We start from the raw sequence: 19,186 nt of genomic DNA, 5'->3' as shown, positions 1-19,186 counted from the left end.
GTCCAAGATCCTTCTAAGAAGACATTCTTTAAAAATCTTGAGGGGGTAGGGAGAGTTGGTTTCCTTTCATGGTTAATCTTCTAATAATGGGCATATTCATCAAGTCTGTCAGGGCGGCTTAATCAGGCTAAAGCACCTGCAGCCGTGTGCCTGTTACGGGGTGAGGTGTGGACTCGGTTCCAACTGGTCCTCTGGGTGATATGTTTCAGAGGCTTGACATGGATTTCAACACTTGCCAAATGAAATTTCCTCTCTGAGTAGAAAAGTCAGATCCTCCTCTTTTCTCCTAAGAAGTCTTTTTCTAGCCATTGTAAGAAAAGAAATTACTTGTGTTTGAGGTAGGAAAAGAGAACAGAAGATGATGCCGCATGCACCTGGCTATACAAGTGATGCCCTGGGATAGTGCCTAGAGCAACCTCACAGGCAAATAATGGTCCTCCTAGGGAATGTGCCAGGGAGCAAAACTGTCTGTGGATCCTGAATTATGAACCAATGGTGACTTACTCCATCCTGAAATGTCCTTTGCCTTGGAGCAGACTTCTCAGTTCCCCTCTGTGGGGATTTCTCTCTGTACAAGCACCACTATCTGATGGGACTTGGATAAAGATCATATGATAAATAAAAAGGTGAAATGTATTTCTCCTTTTTTGATGCCCCAACATTCACTGAAAAGTAGGATGAGATAGAAGACAAAACTTGCAAGCTGACCATAGATTTGAGGCATCCAGCAGGGGAGAGGCAGGGAGAGGGTCCAAAACAGGTGAGGGAAGAGCACAAGGGACTGTGTGGATAGATCATGGGGGCTGTGGTGGTGGGAGAACTATGGGTACTACACCTGAGAGGAGAAGTTAAATACTGTCTAAAAATTAACAATGATGTAAGGAAATAAATAAAATATTTTAAAGAAAACAAGCACTAGCAAAAAAAGAGTAGAAGAAAACACAGCTAAGCAAAAGACAGCATCTCTAAACCAAACTATTTTCCAGTTTTTAAGAAGTATCATGGTTAATTCAAATAAAAATAACTCCTAAAAAATTAGCTTCATCTGAATTTAGGGAGAAGCTGAAGTTTGAGCAATCCAAAGAACACATAGCCAATAAATATTTATTTGTGATTGTGAAATTCCTTTTATGGACACTTTAGGGTATTTTCATTTTCCTAATTATGTTTAAATTATTACTAAAATGCAGTTTCATGTTCAAAACCATTATTAAATATTGGAGGTAAAAGGAAATGATCCAGAAATACCTGTGGGGATTTGAAACAGACCATGAACAAGTCCCAAACCCAATAACCCAGAAATAAATAACTTAATCAATAATACTTAAATGAAATCTTGGTTTAAAAAAAAAAGTGAGTCATACCAATCAGCTTGATATTATTGTCTTCATCTAGAAGCAAATTTTCTATCTTCAAGTCCCTGAAATAAACAAAACCATACATTTCAGATAGTCATTTGAAATGGTAAAGTAACATTTTGCTTCAGAAGAGGAACTATTTTAGAGCCAACTTAAACCACCCCATAAAGCTCTCTGCCAAAACTCATGCAATCAATAAGTAAATATTTATAAAACATGATATAATTAATTGCTGCAGTCTAAAAAAAGCCAAAGGATTTCAGAGGAGATGGGGCGTGAACCAATCATGAGAAGTTTCCAGGAGAAGTGAGAACAAAGCTAAAACTTGGATGTTCATGGAATCGGGACTGAGAGACAACACAACAGATCTCTGAAGACCGGCGTGGCCAGAGAGGTTGGGAACACAAATGTGGCCACCCACATGCCTGTGTGTGGGTCAGCAAGGGCAGTCAGAACAGGGGACAGATTCCAACTGCCATCCACCATTAGCAGGTGATGATAAATTAATCTATTTAGCAAGAAGATAGTCTGGTGAGCAGAAAAATAGACCCCAGAGGGTCCTAATCCCTGGTATTATGTCTGAGTGTGTGTTCATGCTACATAACCAAAGGCAACTGAGTGGGCATATGGAATAAAGATTGCTAATCGGATAATGGGTGGCTCTGATCACTGAAGCTACAGTGGGCGGAGGAGGTGGTGGCAGTCTGTAAGCTCCTGGAGGCCAGGAAACAGGTCTGCCTTGCTTACCACTGTACCCCAGTGCCTTTGCACATTCTGGGTACTCATTAGAAACAATGAATGTACATCACCAAAGACATCATTTGGGGCTTCAGAGGGGGAAAAAAATGTGGACAAAAGTATATACTTGGTCATCCAAACCATCTAGGTTGAGTAAGCTCTGGCACCTGAGGTTGCGGCTTGTTTATGCAAACCCACTTTGAATATTAAATATGTTAAAATATTCTTCTCTTCCACACACATCAATGTTCTCTTCATTGTTTAAAACTCACAGGATTCTTGGTCTAGCTCTTATTTTCCACTCTTGAACAGACACATGGGCAAAAGAAATATTTTTCCCCTCTCATCTCTATTGTATGGAGGAGAATAGTACAATCATGATAAACAAAAATGGCAATTGATGACACTACGTCAGAGCTGGGAGACAAAGGAAACAGTTTCAAGACTGTGGTAATGGGAGGGTGGGGTTCCACTTCTCGGGGACTGCTGCTCACGGCTCCGTCCTAGTGCTGCAGCTGAGCCTGTTCTTCAAGAGAAGCTGGAATTCTGGATTTCATCCCAATTTTTAAATGTTAGCAACAAATTCACATTTAAAACAACAATCACATACCCCGCTGTCTGGGTCAACTTGGCAGAGCCTACGGATTATCTATTGCAACCTCAGCACAGGTGGAAGCTAAGCCCTGCAAGAACATGAGATTTTCTACAAAGAGGGTACAAAATGAGGGGGAGAAAAACCCCAGGATGATATGCTGAAGGGGCACATGAACACTCAGCACAGAGACACTGTTGTCACGGGAACGATGAAGGACAGATGGCATTTTGAGATGGGAAGAGTCAAGGGATTAAGTGCAGACAGAAAGATGAGCTCAAAAGGTGTCCGATGTATCTCAAACCTAGAAATGGGCTGGCAGCCGCTGGGAGGACACTGAGATAAGAAGGAGATGTGCCTGAAGTGTGTGGCAGGGTTTTTGGGAACTCAGATGTTCCTGAAAATGCACCCACCAATGGGAGAAAGATTTGTATGATTCACTTTGGTTCAAAAGGAACAATACAGAGAGCCTTGAACAGGTATCACTTATATCCAAATGCAAGGTGACGCCTCCATTGTTCCAATAGGAAGATCCTGCCCCTCAGAAAGCCAGTTTTGGAAAACACAAATATATACATTGTAGGAATGCAATGGAATTATCTAATAATCATTTACACTATTTACCTAGCAAGCTACACCATCATACATAAGAGTACACACTAGAATAGTGATATAATTAATTTTAGAAATATTTTTGTTTCACGAGATAATTATATCCAAACTTGTCACAGGCAGGACTGACAATTGGGTGTTTCCAGATTAACGTGCTCCAAGTTGACTGGGTGTTTGAGATAAAGCACTTTCTTAATCTGTGTATGAGGCACTTGCTGGGGAGCTTATCCCCTGCCATTTAAACTATATAAAATAAAAATGTAATAAGTTATTAAAATCTCTATAAATGAATCACTCAGTGTCTTGTTTGCAGATGACCTCACAGCCCTCGCAATGGTCCACATCCCCTGAAGTTATTATGAAGGCGCATAAAATGCCTCTGCCTCCCTTTCTTCAGTGATTCAAGTCAAGGTGACCAGGTCTTCTGCAATTTGTACTTTGCTATTGAAAATAAAATACACCCCCGTAATAGGAGACTGTGCGAGGGCTCTGGAAGGCACTCCATTTTTTCTGAAGATAATTAGGACGCATCAGCCTGACCCTATATTCTAGCGTATATGGTAATCCCAACCCCACAAAAGCACACGCAAATAGTATGCCAGCAACAGCGCAAACTGTGATTCTATAAAAAGTGATTATAAAGCAGCAGTACTATTTAAATGTAAAGGAAGACCACAGTCTGTTACCAGCAAAATTAAACCTCTCTCCCTGGGAAGAATGGACGCCGCATGAAGGCGGCAGAGGAAAAATTGGGTTGAGAACAAACACCATGGAGAAAAACAGCTTACGGAGGTGAGGGAAGGGAAATGATCTCCAAGAATAAGAAAACTAAGCTGGATATTTCTGGGGTCACAAAAGCTTAGAGAACAACCACAATGCTGAGAAGGATATAAATGGAAGACTTTTAAAAAGAGAGAACACGCACAAGGGGGAAAAAAAAACCCACTTTTAAAATCAAGAAAATGTTATAAAGCTGGGGGAGGAAATATAAAAACATAATTATTAGGCAAAATGAAATCAGTTCAAAGTTACTCTCCTCCCACTACCTGCAACCCATAGTAACCTACCCCCAATGCCCAGGGAAAAAATGTTCCAAGAAAACCTGGTTTATAGGGTGGTTGACCACAGATTACCTTGTCGTCAAGCTTTCTAAAACATTCCATGGTCCAATCTAACTGCCTAAAGGCACCATGACTAGTAAATGGAAAGTTGAGTGAAGTTCATCTCTGTCCGGGGCATCAGTGCACTCAATCTACCCAAAGCTTACATTCCATGTCCTCCTTTGTCTTTGAGACGTATCTAGAAGAAAGGGGAGAATACTTTTCTTCTGATACTTCATGGGTAAAAAGGGTCTAAAGCTCTATTTTTAAAAGTAGCTTTTGGCTAGGTATTTACCCAAACCAATAGAAACTTATGGACACAAACGTTACAACGGCTTGATTCCTAATTGCCCAACTTGGAAGCAACCCTAACTAATGTCCATTAGCAGGTATGGCCACACAGGCTCTGTCCACCCAGACAATGGATGTATGCAGCAATAAGAGATAGGCCACCGGTTCAGGGACGGCCATGGAGGAAACTTAAGTGCATATTTCTAAGTCAAAGAAGGTAGTCCAAAAAGACTATACAGTGTGATTCCAGGTAGAACCTTCCAGCAAAGGCAAAACCACAGACAGTAAAAAGATTGGAGGTTGTTGAAAGGAGGCAGATGAACTGGTAGAGCACATTTGTTGAGGGTGGTAAGCCATTCTCCGTGATGGCTGCAGGACAACCTGGCGGGAACCCTAATGCCAGCTGGGTGTGTTGGTTAATAATAATGTTCCAACATGGGTTCATCAACTGTAACAAATAACCACACTGTTAGAAGAACAGTGAGGAGCAACCTGGAGGGAAGTAGGAGGCACCTCCTGGGCTCACAGGGTGAAGAGTTCCTTCCCACGCAGGCAAACCAGGAGGAAGGGGAAGAAAACAATGGATGATGGGGAGTAGCTTTTCCTTAGCTTTTCCACAGAGGCTTCCCGGAGGCCAAGCAGGAAAGGAGATGAGGTTGCTCTGATCTCAGTGAGTCTTGGAGGATGGGTTCAGAAGCACCATCTGGGGCAAAGGCATGGCATGGAAATAAAGGGAAACTCCCAGAAGGGCAGGCCAGTGCAGGCCACCGGGCAAGCACAGGAGAGCCCCACCCACAGACCTCTACCCATGTTCTGCTGACCTGGCCATTCCAGGGAGAAATGCGCAGTGGGGCTCTCATGACGTGGGGTCACCTTCACTACTGTGCTGGGGGCAGCGGAGGCCTGAGGTGGTGGCTGTTTATCCAAAGTTGGGCAGTTTGGGCGGGAGCCCTCCTCACCAGCTTTTGTTCCAGCTCAAACAGGCCCTAACTAACAATTACGGCTCACCACGGGCACCCCAGACACTCTCTCCTCCACCCACCCGCCCCAGGGCTCCTAGCATTTCACTGTAAAGATGGCCATCTCGAAGGTGTGGACACTGACCTCTGGGAACTCCAGTCTTGGCCCTCCCAGATCAGGGTGGGGGAGTCAGGAAGACCTTGTTGCCAAAACAAACAGAAGGGTCCGGGGCCTGTGGGCAAGCAGGTCAGTGGATCAGACCCTGAAGAGCAAAGGGGCAAGCAGGAGGCCAGCCTGCGGAGGGCAGTGTGAGAGAGAAAGAGTGTGTGTGTGTGTGTGTGCACACACATGCACATGTGTGTGCTTGCATGAGAATAAGAATATAGACACGTGACTGTTCTGCATGCATGTGTGTGAGCACATGCATGAGTGTGTACACTTAAGTGTGAACACACATGGCTTTGTGCACATGCACCTGTAATGTGTACACACATCCACAGATTTGTGTGTGTGTGTGTACACATGAGCACACAGAGCCCACAGGTGTGTATGTGCACGTGCACACATGTGTCGGTACCTACACAGCATGAATGAGCACACCCAAGCACATGCACACACATCCAGAACCCAAGATGGGAATAAGGCAGAGTTTCTTGCAGGGTTTCACCAGGCCCTGCCCGGCCCATCGGGAGGGTGCAGGCCTGGACTCAACAAGCCTCAGGCTCAAGAGGAGCCAGGGAGTCACTCAGGGCGATCAGAGATAAAGGTAAAGAACTGAATAGCACAAGACTGAGGTCATTCAGGGAGGGAAAGAGGAAGACACAGGGAGACCAGGGAGAGTCAGTGAAACTGACTGGCCATCTCGAAACTGGAATGGAGGGGCTGAGCTAAGACTCAGAGCAAAACATGGCAGCCGGGGGAGCGAAGAAAGATAGGCTCTGGCGTCTGGAGCTTCTGATTCTCTTTTGAAAATGGGTTGGGTGGTAAACAGGAAGAAATGAGAAAATGCACTTTGTGGACCACTCGGGGCTGAACAAATGCTAATAGGTAAGAGGTGGGAGGCTGGAGGTGAAAAGTTAAAAAGGCCAAGAGGAGTATAAGAGAAGGGTCCAGCAAAGACTTACTCAGGGGGATTCATCCGGGGAAAAGCAAGCAGTACCGGAGGGCATTAGCCCTGGATGAAAGGCCAAGGAGAAAGGCCCAGGAGTGTTAGACCAAGTTCAGACAGGATTAGGGCTTTTGGGGCGGGGGGGGGGGTTGTTTGCCTGGAGATGACTGCAAGATGGATGTTAGTAATAAGCTAAGGATAAAGAATCTGAGAAAAGCACAGAACTCTCCAAGGGCAAGGGGTATTTTGCAGTGAACAGTTTGGGATTTGTTTGGGTTTGGTTTGGTTAGGTGTTTGTTTGTTTGTTTGTTTTTTTAAAGATTTATTTATTTATACAAGCACTGGGTACAGTCAGAAGCACAGGAGGGTGAGAGAATTCACCAGAGCCAGAGCGGGGAACAGAACAGGCAGACTGACTAAGTACACTGCTGAGGGGAGCAGTGGGGGGCAGGAGAGGTCTGTGTGCCATGTGGGACCCTTGCCGGCGGCTGGGGATTTAACCGGTGCTGCAGAGGCTGCAGGCAGCTTCGCAGCCCAGCGCTCAACCGCTGCGCCACCAGGGAGGCCCTGGTTTGGTTAGGTTTTATCTTCAAAAGCACGTACCAGATTTATTTATTCAAAACGAAACCTTGATTGAATGACCTCTTACAGTGCTCCAGAAATGAATTTTGATTATAAAATGCAAGAGCTATTCATTCATTCAGGTCACTCTACAAATTGTGACCTGAAAAACAGACAAATTGGGGCTACATCAATGAAGAGACTCCTGTGAAATTCCAGGGAATATACGGAATGTTCCAGAAAGAACATGGAACCAACTACCAGAAAGCGTCCATTCCAGTGTTCACCCTGCCACAGGTGTATACATTCCACTTCCTTTGGATTTATTCAACAGTCTTAATGTGTGCCCACTAGTCTGGACACTGAGCTAGGTGGTAGCCTGTGCGGAAGACAGTTATCACACAAGTAAATGATTACATGGAGACTGTTTGGAAAGCAAAGTAGAAGGTGCTGTGGGAACCTATGACCTGGTGTGCTATCCTGGAGGACCTCCTGGAGGAAGTGTGCTTGGAGCCAGGACCTGCGGGTGAGCTGAACTCTAAGGCCCAGTTTCCCACACATTCAGTGAAGGTGGCAGACTCATAATAATGACGGTGAGCTCGTACTCAATACTTCCTAAGTGGCTTGGTTTTAAGGACTTTACATAAACCAACTACTTTCATCCTCACACCCACTACACAAAGTGGATAAACCATTTTCCCTGTGTCCCTGTGGGTGTGGGGGTCTAGCTTTAGAATCCACATTGCTGAACACTGTACATCCCACTCCACAAACTGGTGGGACTAGAACTTTTCCACATCTCACTTCCAATCATATATTTTTAACCCCAACTAAAAGCAAGGCAACCAGCAGAACACAAGCAGTGCCTGCAGACATATACTCAGTAAATGGCCCTGGGATTTCCAACAGTCCCTGCACGTAAGTAAAAGTTACTGCCCTCTCCCAGGAAACCTAAGAGTCAATGCAGCCTTGCACCCGCCAGCACAGAGAGCCTGCTTCTGGCCATGCCGGAGAGCACAAAGGGACCCGGCTTCACTGCCTTCCACTGAAGCGCCGAGGGCCCATTTCTAACATTGAGAAGTGAAAAGGCCCTGGCCAGGGAGAGACAGCGTGGCTGCACGTCCAGGCAGGGGCACACGGCCCCCCTTGGTCCTGTCTCTCCTAAGTCCTGCCAGCTCCAAGGCTTGTCTCCTCCTGCTTGGGGACGCGGCATTGTCACCACTACCACCATGTGACACCGTATGTGTTGTCTGTAGACTTTGATTGAACTTTGTGCTTTTAAATGAACAGAAGAATCTCAAATGAGCCTCTTGGCAGAATTAGGGTTCCGGGTGACTGGCAGGGAGAGTCGGGGGGGTTCTTTGCACAATAGGCAAATCAACAGATTCAGGCATCCTGCTGGGTGAGCACGTTTAAGAAAAAGAAAAAAGGCCCACTTGTTATATTTTAAAGGCGAATGACTCAGGCAGACCTAAAATGGAGGCATAAAGAAGTTAGACATGCTCCACCTTTGTAAAACCTGACAATCGCCCTATTGTAGCAAAAGACAGAAGGGCTACAAGAGGTGTCATTTAAAATGAAGTTCTTTGCCAGCTAAGGGAATCAGCCTTACGGAAGTTCAGTCTCCTGTTTTTTTCCTCCTTGTAATATTTACATGATTTTTAATGATTGGTTTCCTTTAAATAATATTTAAATAGCTCTGGGTAGATAATTAAATATTTACATTTACTATCACAGAAGATGTGAGCACTGCTAGACATAAATGGAGGAAAATATAGGGAATAAAGGAACAGCCTAATCAGCAACTATGTTTTTTTTAACTGCATCATTTTTTTAGATAAGGTTGGTTTACAACACTGACTATGACTTCAGGGAGTAGGTCCACACCTCTTCAGGTGCATAGAACCACATACATCCACCACCAAGGCACCCAAGTCCTCCACCAGAGTGCATTGGGCACCCCCTCACTTTGCTCCCCTCCGGAGCCTCATTTCTACAGTCAGATTTCAAGGGTTTGTTTTTTCAGTTTCTTTGTTTTGTTTCTTTATACTCCACACATGAGTGAACTCATCTAGTATTTGTCTTTCTCCTGATTTATTTCACTTAGCATCGTCCCCTCCAGTTCTATTCGTGTTGATGCAAATGCCGAGATTTCATCTCAGCTTTATAGCTGAGTAGTGTTCCGCTGTGTGCATACACCATATCGTCTTAATCCACTCATCTGTCTTTGGGCGCTTAGCTATTTCCAGAACTTGGCTACTGTAAATAGAGCTTCAGTGAGACTAGGAGTGCAGGGATCCCTTCGAATGAGTGTTTTTGCATTCTTCTGACAGATATTAAGAGGGGAATTGTTGGGCCTTCCCTGGTGGCACAGGCAGTTGAGCGCCGCGCTGTGAAGCTGTCCACAGCCTCTGTAGCGCTGGTTCGATCCCGGCCAGCGGTGAGGGTCCCACATGGCGCAGCAGACCTCTCCTGCTGCACCCGCTGCTCCCCTCAGCTGTGTACTTCGTCAGTCTGCCTGTTCTGTTCCCCACTCTGTCTCTGGTGAATCCTCTCACCCTCCCGCGCCTCTGGCCTGTACCCTGGTTCTTGTATAAAATTAATAAATAAACAAACAAACAAACAAATAAATCAATCTTCAAAAAAAAAAAAGTGGAATTGCTGAGTCATGTGGTGGGTCAATTTTTACAATTTTGGGAGAAACCTCCATACTCTTTTCCATAGGGGCTGGACGAATTTACATCTGCTCCAACAGTACACGAGGGTTCCTTTTTCTCTACATCCTCACCAACACTTGTGTCAGGTCTTTTTGAAATGGGCCATTCTCATGAGTCTGAGGTGGTAGAAACTGTGTTTATAATCCTTTCCTGACACCGGTCACCAAAAGTCCTTGAAAGCAACATAATATCCAGCCATCAAAGTTCATCCCCAATTTTTAATGGATGATCCGATCTATTTTCTCAGAAATCTTTCTACAAGGGACGCCTGAGCATCTCTGAAATATTATGCTTTCTTACTCACTTGAAAAATCTAACCTCAAAGTAATTTATGAGATTCATTCTTCCTTTTCAGCATAAAGGAGAAAATTCTCCACCACTGAAAAGGGTGCCATGAATAGCTCACTGGGTGAGCCAGACGCCTGCTAAAAATGAGTGGCTGCAGAACCTGACAGTCAAGACATTCAGCTGAGGCCCCCCATGAGTATGTTCTAAACAAATGTTCCTCACTGACAGCTCAATGCACTCATCACCTCTGTTCCTGGATGCTGACACGAGGCAGCATGATTTCTAGAGAGAAAAAGGAAGGAATCCTCCCCAAGGATACCTGTATTTCCAATTTTCCCTAACTTTAGGAGATCTGGGTCTTTGTCACTATTGGCTTGTGAATATATTTCCTAGGAGAGAGGAAGAAGTAAGCACAAAAGAGAGCTAGAGATCAGAGAGAGAAAAATCGTACCAACTTTGCTATCAAAACATTATTAGATTCATTCCTTTGACATTCTGACAGTAATTGCATTGAGAGGGATAGGATTTTGTTCAAATTACTCTAAAAGGGTTGTTGAGAAGTTCCTCCAGGAAAGCCAGGCAGGGAAGTGCAGTTTGCACTCAAGTTTCCTGTGTCACCCCCAGAACCTGGAGCAGCTTAGGGCTCTGGTTTTTCACAGCACAGTCACCCCCTCAACCCCACACCCCTCACCCCACAGCTGTTCCTCCCGTCTCTCTTCCGCTGTGGCCAGCGGAGTGGGTGATCCAGCTGACTCACTCATGAGCTCTCTGCCTTTGTCGTGTTCGCACACGCAGGCACGCTTGCGACCAGCATCTTCCTAATAATGGCAGAGCTGTGACACCACAGGCTGCACCGGGGTATTGTTGGGAAGAGCCAAAAATAGTGTTATTCACTTAAAATTTCTGAATGTTCCCTTCCTGGCAGATCTAATCTCAAAGAGTTCCAATAAAGTGTGATTTCATGACAACATGTGTGACTAAAAATACATACAAGGGGGCCTCTTGCTCAATGAGGAAAGGCTCCTCCCCAAGCCGCCTTGTCACGATTCTGAGCCCTGACACCCACACCCCCAGGGTCTCGGCACTGAGGCACCGGGAATGGAGCTTCCCCCAGGACCCTCCCCGGGCAAAGGAGACCGCCCTCTCCACCTAGAAAGTCAGCTTTATTAATTAAAGATCTAACATGAATGGAACTGGAGAGGGATGATGCTAAGCAAAATAGTGAGAGGGGAAAGACAAATATGGGATGATTTTACTCATGTGGACTATAATGAAACAAAACAAAAGAATAGACAAGATTAAACCAAAACAATCCCTAGAAATCTAAGTGTAGAACTGAGGTGATCAGAGGAGAAGGTGGAGGGTTAGGGAGCAAAGGGAGGGGAGGGCCCAGGGGACTGTAATGGAAGGATTATGGGTGGTTTGGTGGTGGTTGTGGTGTGGGGTGTGAATCCTTATAGACAGTGTTGTAAACCAATGTCAGCTCAATGAAAATGTGAAAAATATAAAAATAAAGGCCTAGAACTGCTTTCTTCACTGGTCAGCGTGACTTTCAAACTGATAAAAGGTAACAGAAGATAACACTGAATTTTTAAAAATATGTTTTCTCAAAACAGAGTTATTTGATCTAGTAAATCAACTCTGAAGGGTTATTATGCTCTGTCCAAAGATAGAATTCTCCAAGACAAGTGAAAACATAGATTCACACAATAGCTTGTGTGTAATGTTTGCTGCAGCCGTGTTCACAATGGCCAAAAGGTGGAAACAACCCAAATGTCCTCGGGGTGAAGAGATAACGTGGTTGGTCTATACAATGGAGTACTACTCAGTCATCAAAAGGAATAAAGTACCACAGCTGCTACAGCAGGGCTGAATCCTAGAAACATGCTGGGTGAAGAAGTCAGTCATAAAAGACCACCTACTGTTTGTATCCATGGATAGGAAATGTCCAGAAAAAAGTAAATCCGCAGAGACAGGGAGTAAATTAGTGGTTGCCAGGGGCTGGGGGGAGTGGGGAGTAGACCGTGACTACTAATGGGTACGGCCTTTCTTTTGGAGGGAAGATGAAAATATTCTAAAATTAGATAGTGGTGATGACTGCACAGGTTTGCAAACATACTAAATAAGCTACTGAATCATACTTTTAAATGGTGATTTTTACAATATGTGAATTTTATCTCATTAAAAAATATCAAATAGATTCGTGCATACATAAACCTGTGTGTACATATGGAAATGTATACACACACACACCATATTTTATACCTTGACCTTGCTTTTCAGAATGAGAATCAATGAAACATGAGCCCTAATTTTTCTCAACAACCTAGAGTAATTATTGATTGCAATTTCTTGAGGGAAGAGCTATGCATTTATTGCTGAGGTGAGTACTTTCTGGGGAAGAAAGAGGGCACTTTGATATTTTTGTTTTATTTTAGTACAGCACTAAAAGGAGGCACCCCCCACCGATGTAGGAAGGTTAGATCTGTTCACTTTCCTCGTGGAGCTCCTACTTGGGAGGCAGCAGGCAGTTTTTAAAAAAAGGTTCACTTTCATAATAATTCAGAAGGCTGGTTTAGCTTATGGAGAATACCCCTCACATTCAAGGGCAACTTCACAATTGGAGTGGTGATTCAATCCAATTGAACAAAATAGCTACTGAGCAACTGCCATAACGTAAGTCAGATACAATGAAAGCATCATCCCTAGCTCAGAAACACTGATGCTTGCGATGCGTAAGATGATGCCTTCTTAACCTTGGTGCTTCTATCAAGCCCCTGGCAACTGGTCTCATTACTATGCAAATAATGATAACAACTTGTTTTATTACTTTGCAAATAATAATAACAACCATCACTTACACAGCCTTTACTATGTACCAAACACTGTTTCAAGCTCTTCCCACATATTAACTCACTTACCTTACAGCTACCTTGAAATCAGTATCATATTATTCTCATATTATTCCCATTTTATAGACGAGAAACAGGTCCCCAGTGGTTAAGTTACTTGCCTAGGATCACACCACTATTAAAGAGTAGAGCCAGGACACAAACTCAGGCCCCCTGGCTTCGAGACCCCTCTTCTGACCCCACACTGGCAGCAACCCAACTCACAAAACAATTCTATTGAGCAAAAACATGGAAGAATTGTAAAACAAGGTACAATGAATTGGCTTTGTAGGAAGCACGCTGAGCACCGTGACACCCACTGGGCAGAGAGAAGCAATCAAAAGCAAGGTGAGCCCTTACCTGTGGACCACTCCCACCCGGTGCAGGTGCTCCACTGCAGAGATGAGCTGCCTGATGTACCTGCGGGCTTCCGATTCCTCCAGACGCTTCTTCTCGTAGATCTTGTGCATCAGGTTGCCCCCAGGACACAGCTCCATGACCAGGTAGTAGCTGTTTTCTGTCTCTAAGATATCAAGAAGCTGGGTAATGTTGGGGTGTCGGATCATCTGCTGGATCTGTCCCTCCCGCCGAAGGTTTTTGGTGACATAGGTGTCCTTTTTGGCTCTCTTCTTATCAATGACTTTTATGGCCACCTAGGGAGACATCCAGATATGGCTGTCATCAGACATGGCAGCAAAGGTTATTCCCTGACTCTCCAAGAACCTAGGAAAATACACAGCTACAGAAGAAAACCTATATAAAACAGTGCCAAGGGAGAACAGAAAACTGTATCATTGCAAAGATCAAAAGATTCCGTTTTTAAGGAGGAAGAAGACACTGGAAGGTCAGTGTTATGCTTGACTCTCGACAGAGTGAAATGCCAAGCTCTCCTCCAGCAAAGGTCTCCTCCCCGCCCTCTCTCAGGGCTCACCGTCACCCCCAGGCTGGGATCCCAGGCGTCCACTTGTGACACAGCCATACCTGCGGCTAGAGTGGGGTCAGGGGAGGATGGCTCTTGTCCTGCCTCCCTGCCCTCCTCTGCCCTGCTCCAGCCCCCCAGGCCCGGCTGCTCTGGCTGCAAGTTTTCCCTCTTGCCCTTGGTGGATCACAGGAGGGTGGGCTCTCCTCCCACTCAGGACCAGCCTCACTGCTGATCCACAGTTGCATCTCAACCACCCCCAGGCCGCTCCTTCTGGGTCATCCCCCCCACCCCTGCAATCAACACACCCCATGTGCAGACCCTCTAGCCTGGGACAAGGGAAAGGTACAAGGGATGGAGAGCCAGGCAAGGGAGGAAGGGAAGACGAGAAGAAAGGCCTGAGTGAGAGAAGTGAAGGGGAGATTGTCTTTTCCACCCAGATCTGCACCCCTTCCCTTCCGGGGCTGTCAACTCTCCTCTCCCCAGCTCCCACGCACACCAGCTTCTGCCCTTTTCTTTCCTCTTCCTCCTCTCTCCCATTGACCAGCTTGGACACCATGACAGTTCCGTCTGCAAACTGCCCTCCTGCCTCCTCCTCCCTTCCTGCCTCCCACACCAAGAGCCTGGTTCATTCAGAACCTCCTCTGCGAGCACCCACATACTCGTCTCTAAGAGAGGCCCGGGCATCCCTGCAACGGAACAGAAACAGAGGCCTCACACCTGTATTTATTTCCTTTTTTTGTAAATATTTTTTGTACAGTTTAATAATGCCACTCAGTGTATTAATACCAAGGTGTGACATAGCTCGATCATTAAGTGGTTGACCAATGACAAATAGATACACACATACACAAGTTTGCAGTGACGACGCCGACTCTAGTTTCATGACATTAGTTCATGATCAAATTAATAAATGTTTGGTACATAGTAAAGGCTGTGTAAGTGATGATTGTTATTATTATTTGCAAAGTAATAAAACAAGTTGTTATTATTATTTGCATAGTAATGAGACCAGTTGCCAGGGGCTTGATAGAAGCACCAAGGTTAAGAAGGCATCATCTTATGCATCTCAAGCATCAGTGTTTCTGGGCTAGGGATGATGCACCCACATCCCCCCTCCACCCTCCCCAGGCTCATCTGGGCCCCTCAAAGTCACTCTAAGCTCTGTCTCGAAATTAGTGTATCTGGAACTCTGATTTCTTGCTTCGGACTCACTGCTGCTGCTCCATACCCTGGGCCCAGCACTCAAGCATCCCACTGGCCCTTCCATATCCAAGCTCCCCCTTACTCTCCCAGCATATGCATTTGGTTATTCTCCAAGCACTCACCAGTAACCCCTTCACCCATTCAAGACCCCCAGCCTTCAGATGTTAACTCAATGCCCACCCCCCTCTAGACAGACTCCCTTTTAATTCTCCTTCCTTTTGTTCTCACCATGCCAATCACCCCAACACCACTTAAAGCACTTAATGCAGGGACCCCTCTCTCCAGCACACACCGCACTTCATCAGCAGTGAGTGGCCAATAGGTCATTAATGGAGCAAATCAATGAGCCTTTTTTAAAACTGTTCAAGCAAAAATAGCTGCCAACAGCTTAATCTATTTCCTCTTCTGGAGAACAGAATCTCATTTTGTTTTGTTTTGTTTTTTTAATTATAGTCATCGCCACCTTATCCACAGTTTCGTTTTCCATGTTTCAGTTACCCTCAGTCAACCTGGGTCCAAAAATATTAAGCAAAGTAAGATATTTTGAGAGCAAGACCATGTTCATATCATTTTATTACAGTATATTGTTCTGCTTTATTTTATTATTTGTTTCTGTAAATCTTTTACTGTGCCAAATTTATCAATTAAACTAATCATGGTTTTGTGATTAGTTTTGGATAGGAATCATATATAGGGTTTGGTCTTCCCCATTGTTTGGGTCTCTACTGGGGCAACTTGGAATATATCCCCCATGGATAAGGGGGATCTAGTATAATTTTAAGCTGACATATAATTTACATACAAAAAACTGATAGTTTCAGGTATATCACATAGTGACTCCATATATGTATTTATCACATAAATGATGACAGTTCCTTTGCTAACACCCACCACCACAAATAGTCACAAATTCACATGCATGCAGAGAACTTTCAAGATCTTCCCTCTCAGCGACCTTCAAATATACAATACAGTATTGTTTGCCCTAACCACCAGGCTGGACTCACATCTCCAGAATTTCTGTATCCTTTAATTAAACGTCTGTACCTTTTCACCACCCATTTTAATAGCGATTATGAGGCCCTGAATCCAAAGACAAGACCAAGAAGCAACCAAAGAGACCAGACAAATGGCAGGAGGCACAGTCCTCAACCCATACACCTCACTGGCCGGGACTTGCACTATGCCAAGCCACCCCCAGGCCGATGTCCTCGTTATGTCCTAGGTTATGCCCTGGCTGTAGTTCGATTCAACTAGTTCAGTAGATGCTGGACTAAAAGTTGGAAAAACTGTACTCATTCATGATCAAAAGAAAAAATAGATATATCCATATGTATCTAGATAAACAGTTATCAATGATAGGTGACTGATAGATGAGAGAGATAGCTACAGATGCTAAACAGATATAGAAGATAAATGGATGGGTGGGTGAGTGGATAGATAGATCAATAGATAGACAGACAGACAAATAGAGACAGACATCTTCATTCTCGTGTAGGGCTGGTGAGAAAGGAATGCTGAAAAGTATAATTAGATTCTGTCTTTGCTTGAGTCTGTTGTAATGTTTTAAAAATTGCACCCTTTGGCAATGAAATTCTTACAAGTACTATGAATAAACAACAGTTTAAGAGCCTGGCAGTAATATGATCTGCCTTTTTTAACAGCACACAATCATTATTAAGATAATTTACTTAGCTCTTTAATTGCCTGTAGTAGGTTACATAATGGCCCCCCAAAGATATTAAGTCCTAAACCCTGGAAGTATGAATTTGACCTTGTTTGGAAAAAGGGACAGACTTTGAGGAGAGATTAACCTGGGTTATCTGGGTGGAACCTAAATCTCATCTCAAGTGTCCTCATAAAATAGAGGCAGTGGGAGATTTCCCAGAAGCACAGAGAAGGCGGGAGCCAGGAGGCAGACAGCAGCCACAGAGCCACGGCCAGGAATCAGCCACCAGGAGCTTAAGGGAGAAAGGAGGGGCACCCCCAGGGCCCTAGGAGGAGCCCGACCCTGTCCACACATTGATTTTGGTCCAACGGAATTGATTTTGGACTCGGACCTCCAGAACATTGAGACAACACGTCTCTTGCTGTAAGCCATGTTTGTGGCAATTGGTACAAAGACCCAGGAAACTGACACGTGCACAGTGGTCACTGGTTGTCTTGGGACCCCTTCCAGGGCTTCTGAGCATCTTCCATGAAAACCGTTATCGACCTCTCCTGGGGTAGGTTCCTGACGAAGCCACCTCTCCACTTTCAAACTCAGCTCCTCACCGCGATTGTTTTCATTCACCCCCTAAATGTGCAAGCCTTGCCTCGACAAAATTGAAAACAGAATGTCCTTCTTGATTACACAGAACCATTTAACCAACTGCATCTGTAACAAATGAAATGGGAAACCCGGATGGGAAATTAAGCAAAAGGCAATCGATGAACAGCAAAGGGAGGTGCCTGATTGAACAGTAATCAGAGACCTGCAGGCAGAACAGATCTAACACGATTCTGCGGTGAAGCTGGTACAAGCACGGGTTTCTCATGAAAAGATAAACTGCTGTATCACGAGAATTTTAAAGAGTAAAACAAGCTGCACTTGCTCACTGAGGACCAAGTCCAAGAACCAGACTAGAACTCCCAATTTGGTCCTTGAGTGTTTGAGGGACGAGGAGAGGGTGTGAGGGGAATATTAAGCCTGGATATCATCCTCAATGTATGCCAAGAAAAACAATTTTCGATCTTAGTTACAGAGTAGCACCCCCAAAAGATTCATTTGTTGATATTAATTAACTGGAATCTGCAGGGTCCTAGTAGGAATTGAAAGAAAGCATTTCCATGGAAGGGGAGGGGCAGTGCCACATTTTCCACTTACATGCAGTCAGTCACCTTGAACTCTTGAGCCGGGAACTACTGGGACTGGGGTTAGAGCTGAGCTGTCAGGTGCAGCTCTGTAACACAGGAGGCAGGTGGACTTCAGGGCTACTGCCTTTCCTGCTTTAACTTGCACCCAGGGACTTGGAAAAGGTGACTTGGAGGACAGTCGTGGAAGAGAGACCATGCAGAGGCGTAAGTGAGAGGCAAAGTGAGGAGCCATTCGCTTGCTTTGTATTTTTTGTGTCTCTCCTTCTGTCCCCAACTTGCTGGTCCTTTTCATCCCTTTCAGGTCGACCCTGTTTGGCTGGGCATTGCCCACAGGGGATGAGTAATATGGGGTGTTTTCCTGGGTTGAAGAATATTCTTTTTTTCTCCTCTCTCCCCATGCACACTAATTCTATTAAAGATCTACCACACTAAGAGTAAGCTTTGCCTTTGTGTATATATACAGATGGCCAGATCCCTTTAAATTGTGCTCCCCTTAACTGTTTGGGGTCCCTGTGTGCCCCTCGGTCATTCACTGACACATTCATCATAAAGAATGGAGGAAGCTTTGATGATTTCATGGCTCACAGGTATCACTACAACTTCCACATCATCTCTGCCTGCAACATTCATAAGACATCAGGCAGACATTGTAGTCGTATTCACATCTTTATTTAGTTTGAAAATTTCACTTTATAAGAAAAAAAAAGCAATTTTCTTTGGAAAAGTCAATAAAAAGACTTGAGTTTGCAACAGATCCAACTTGTAAACCTACCAAAATTTTACAAAGGACTCTGTTCTCAGAGATTGTCCCCAATATTTCCAAGTTAGAAAGCCAAGTCTTGCAGTGGTGGAAGATTAATAGACCGAGAATAATACGGCTTCAGTCCACCATGGTTCAAGCAGATTATTCATCAACTTTTCTCACTAATTAAGAAATTGCCCTTCTCACAGGATGGCAAGCCCACCCCACTTCCGAGATCACCCCGACG

General features: G+C 44.7%; 1 protein-coding gene across 1 annotated transcript in view; it reads right to left on the bottom strand.

The window, feature by feature from the left end:
- Positions 1 to 19,186, bottom strand: part of HUNK (hormonally up-regulated Neu-associated kinase) — a gene marked incomplete at its 5' end in the record, with an annotated part of 94,177 nt that overhangs the window by 42,251 nt on the left and 32,740 nt on the right. The window contains 2 exons of the mRNA XM_084231080.1: positions 1,365 to 1,420; positions 13,577 to 13,869. Of these exons, the coding sequence (XP_084087206.1) occupies positions 1,365 to 1,420; positions 13,577 to 13,869 (349 nt within the window). The remainder of the gene's footprint in view (positions 1 to 1,364; positions 1,421 to 13,576; positions 13,870 to 19,186) is intronic.

The sequence above is a fragment of the Talpa europaea genome (assembly GCF_964194135.1).
Source record: "Talpa europaea genome assembly, chromosome: 4".
In the NCBI taxonomy this organism is placed as follows: Eukaryota; Metazoa; Chordata; class Mammalia; order Eulipotyphla; family Talpidae; genus Talpa; species Talpa europaea.
This window is presented reverse-complemented; position numbering and strand designations above follow the sequence as displayed.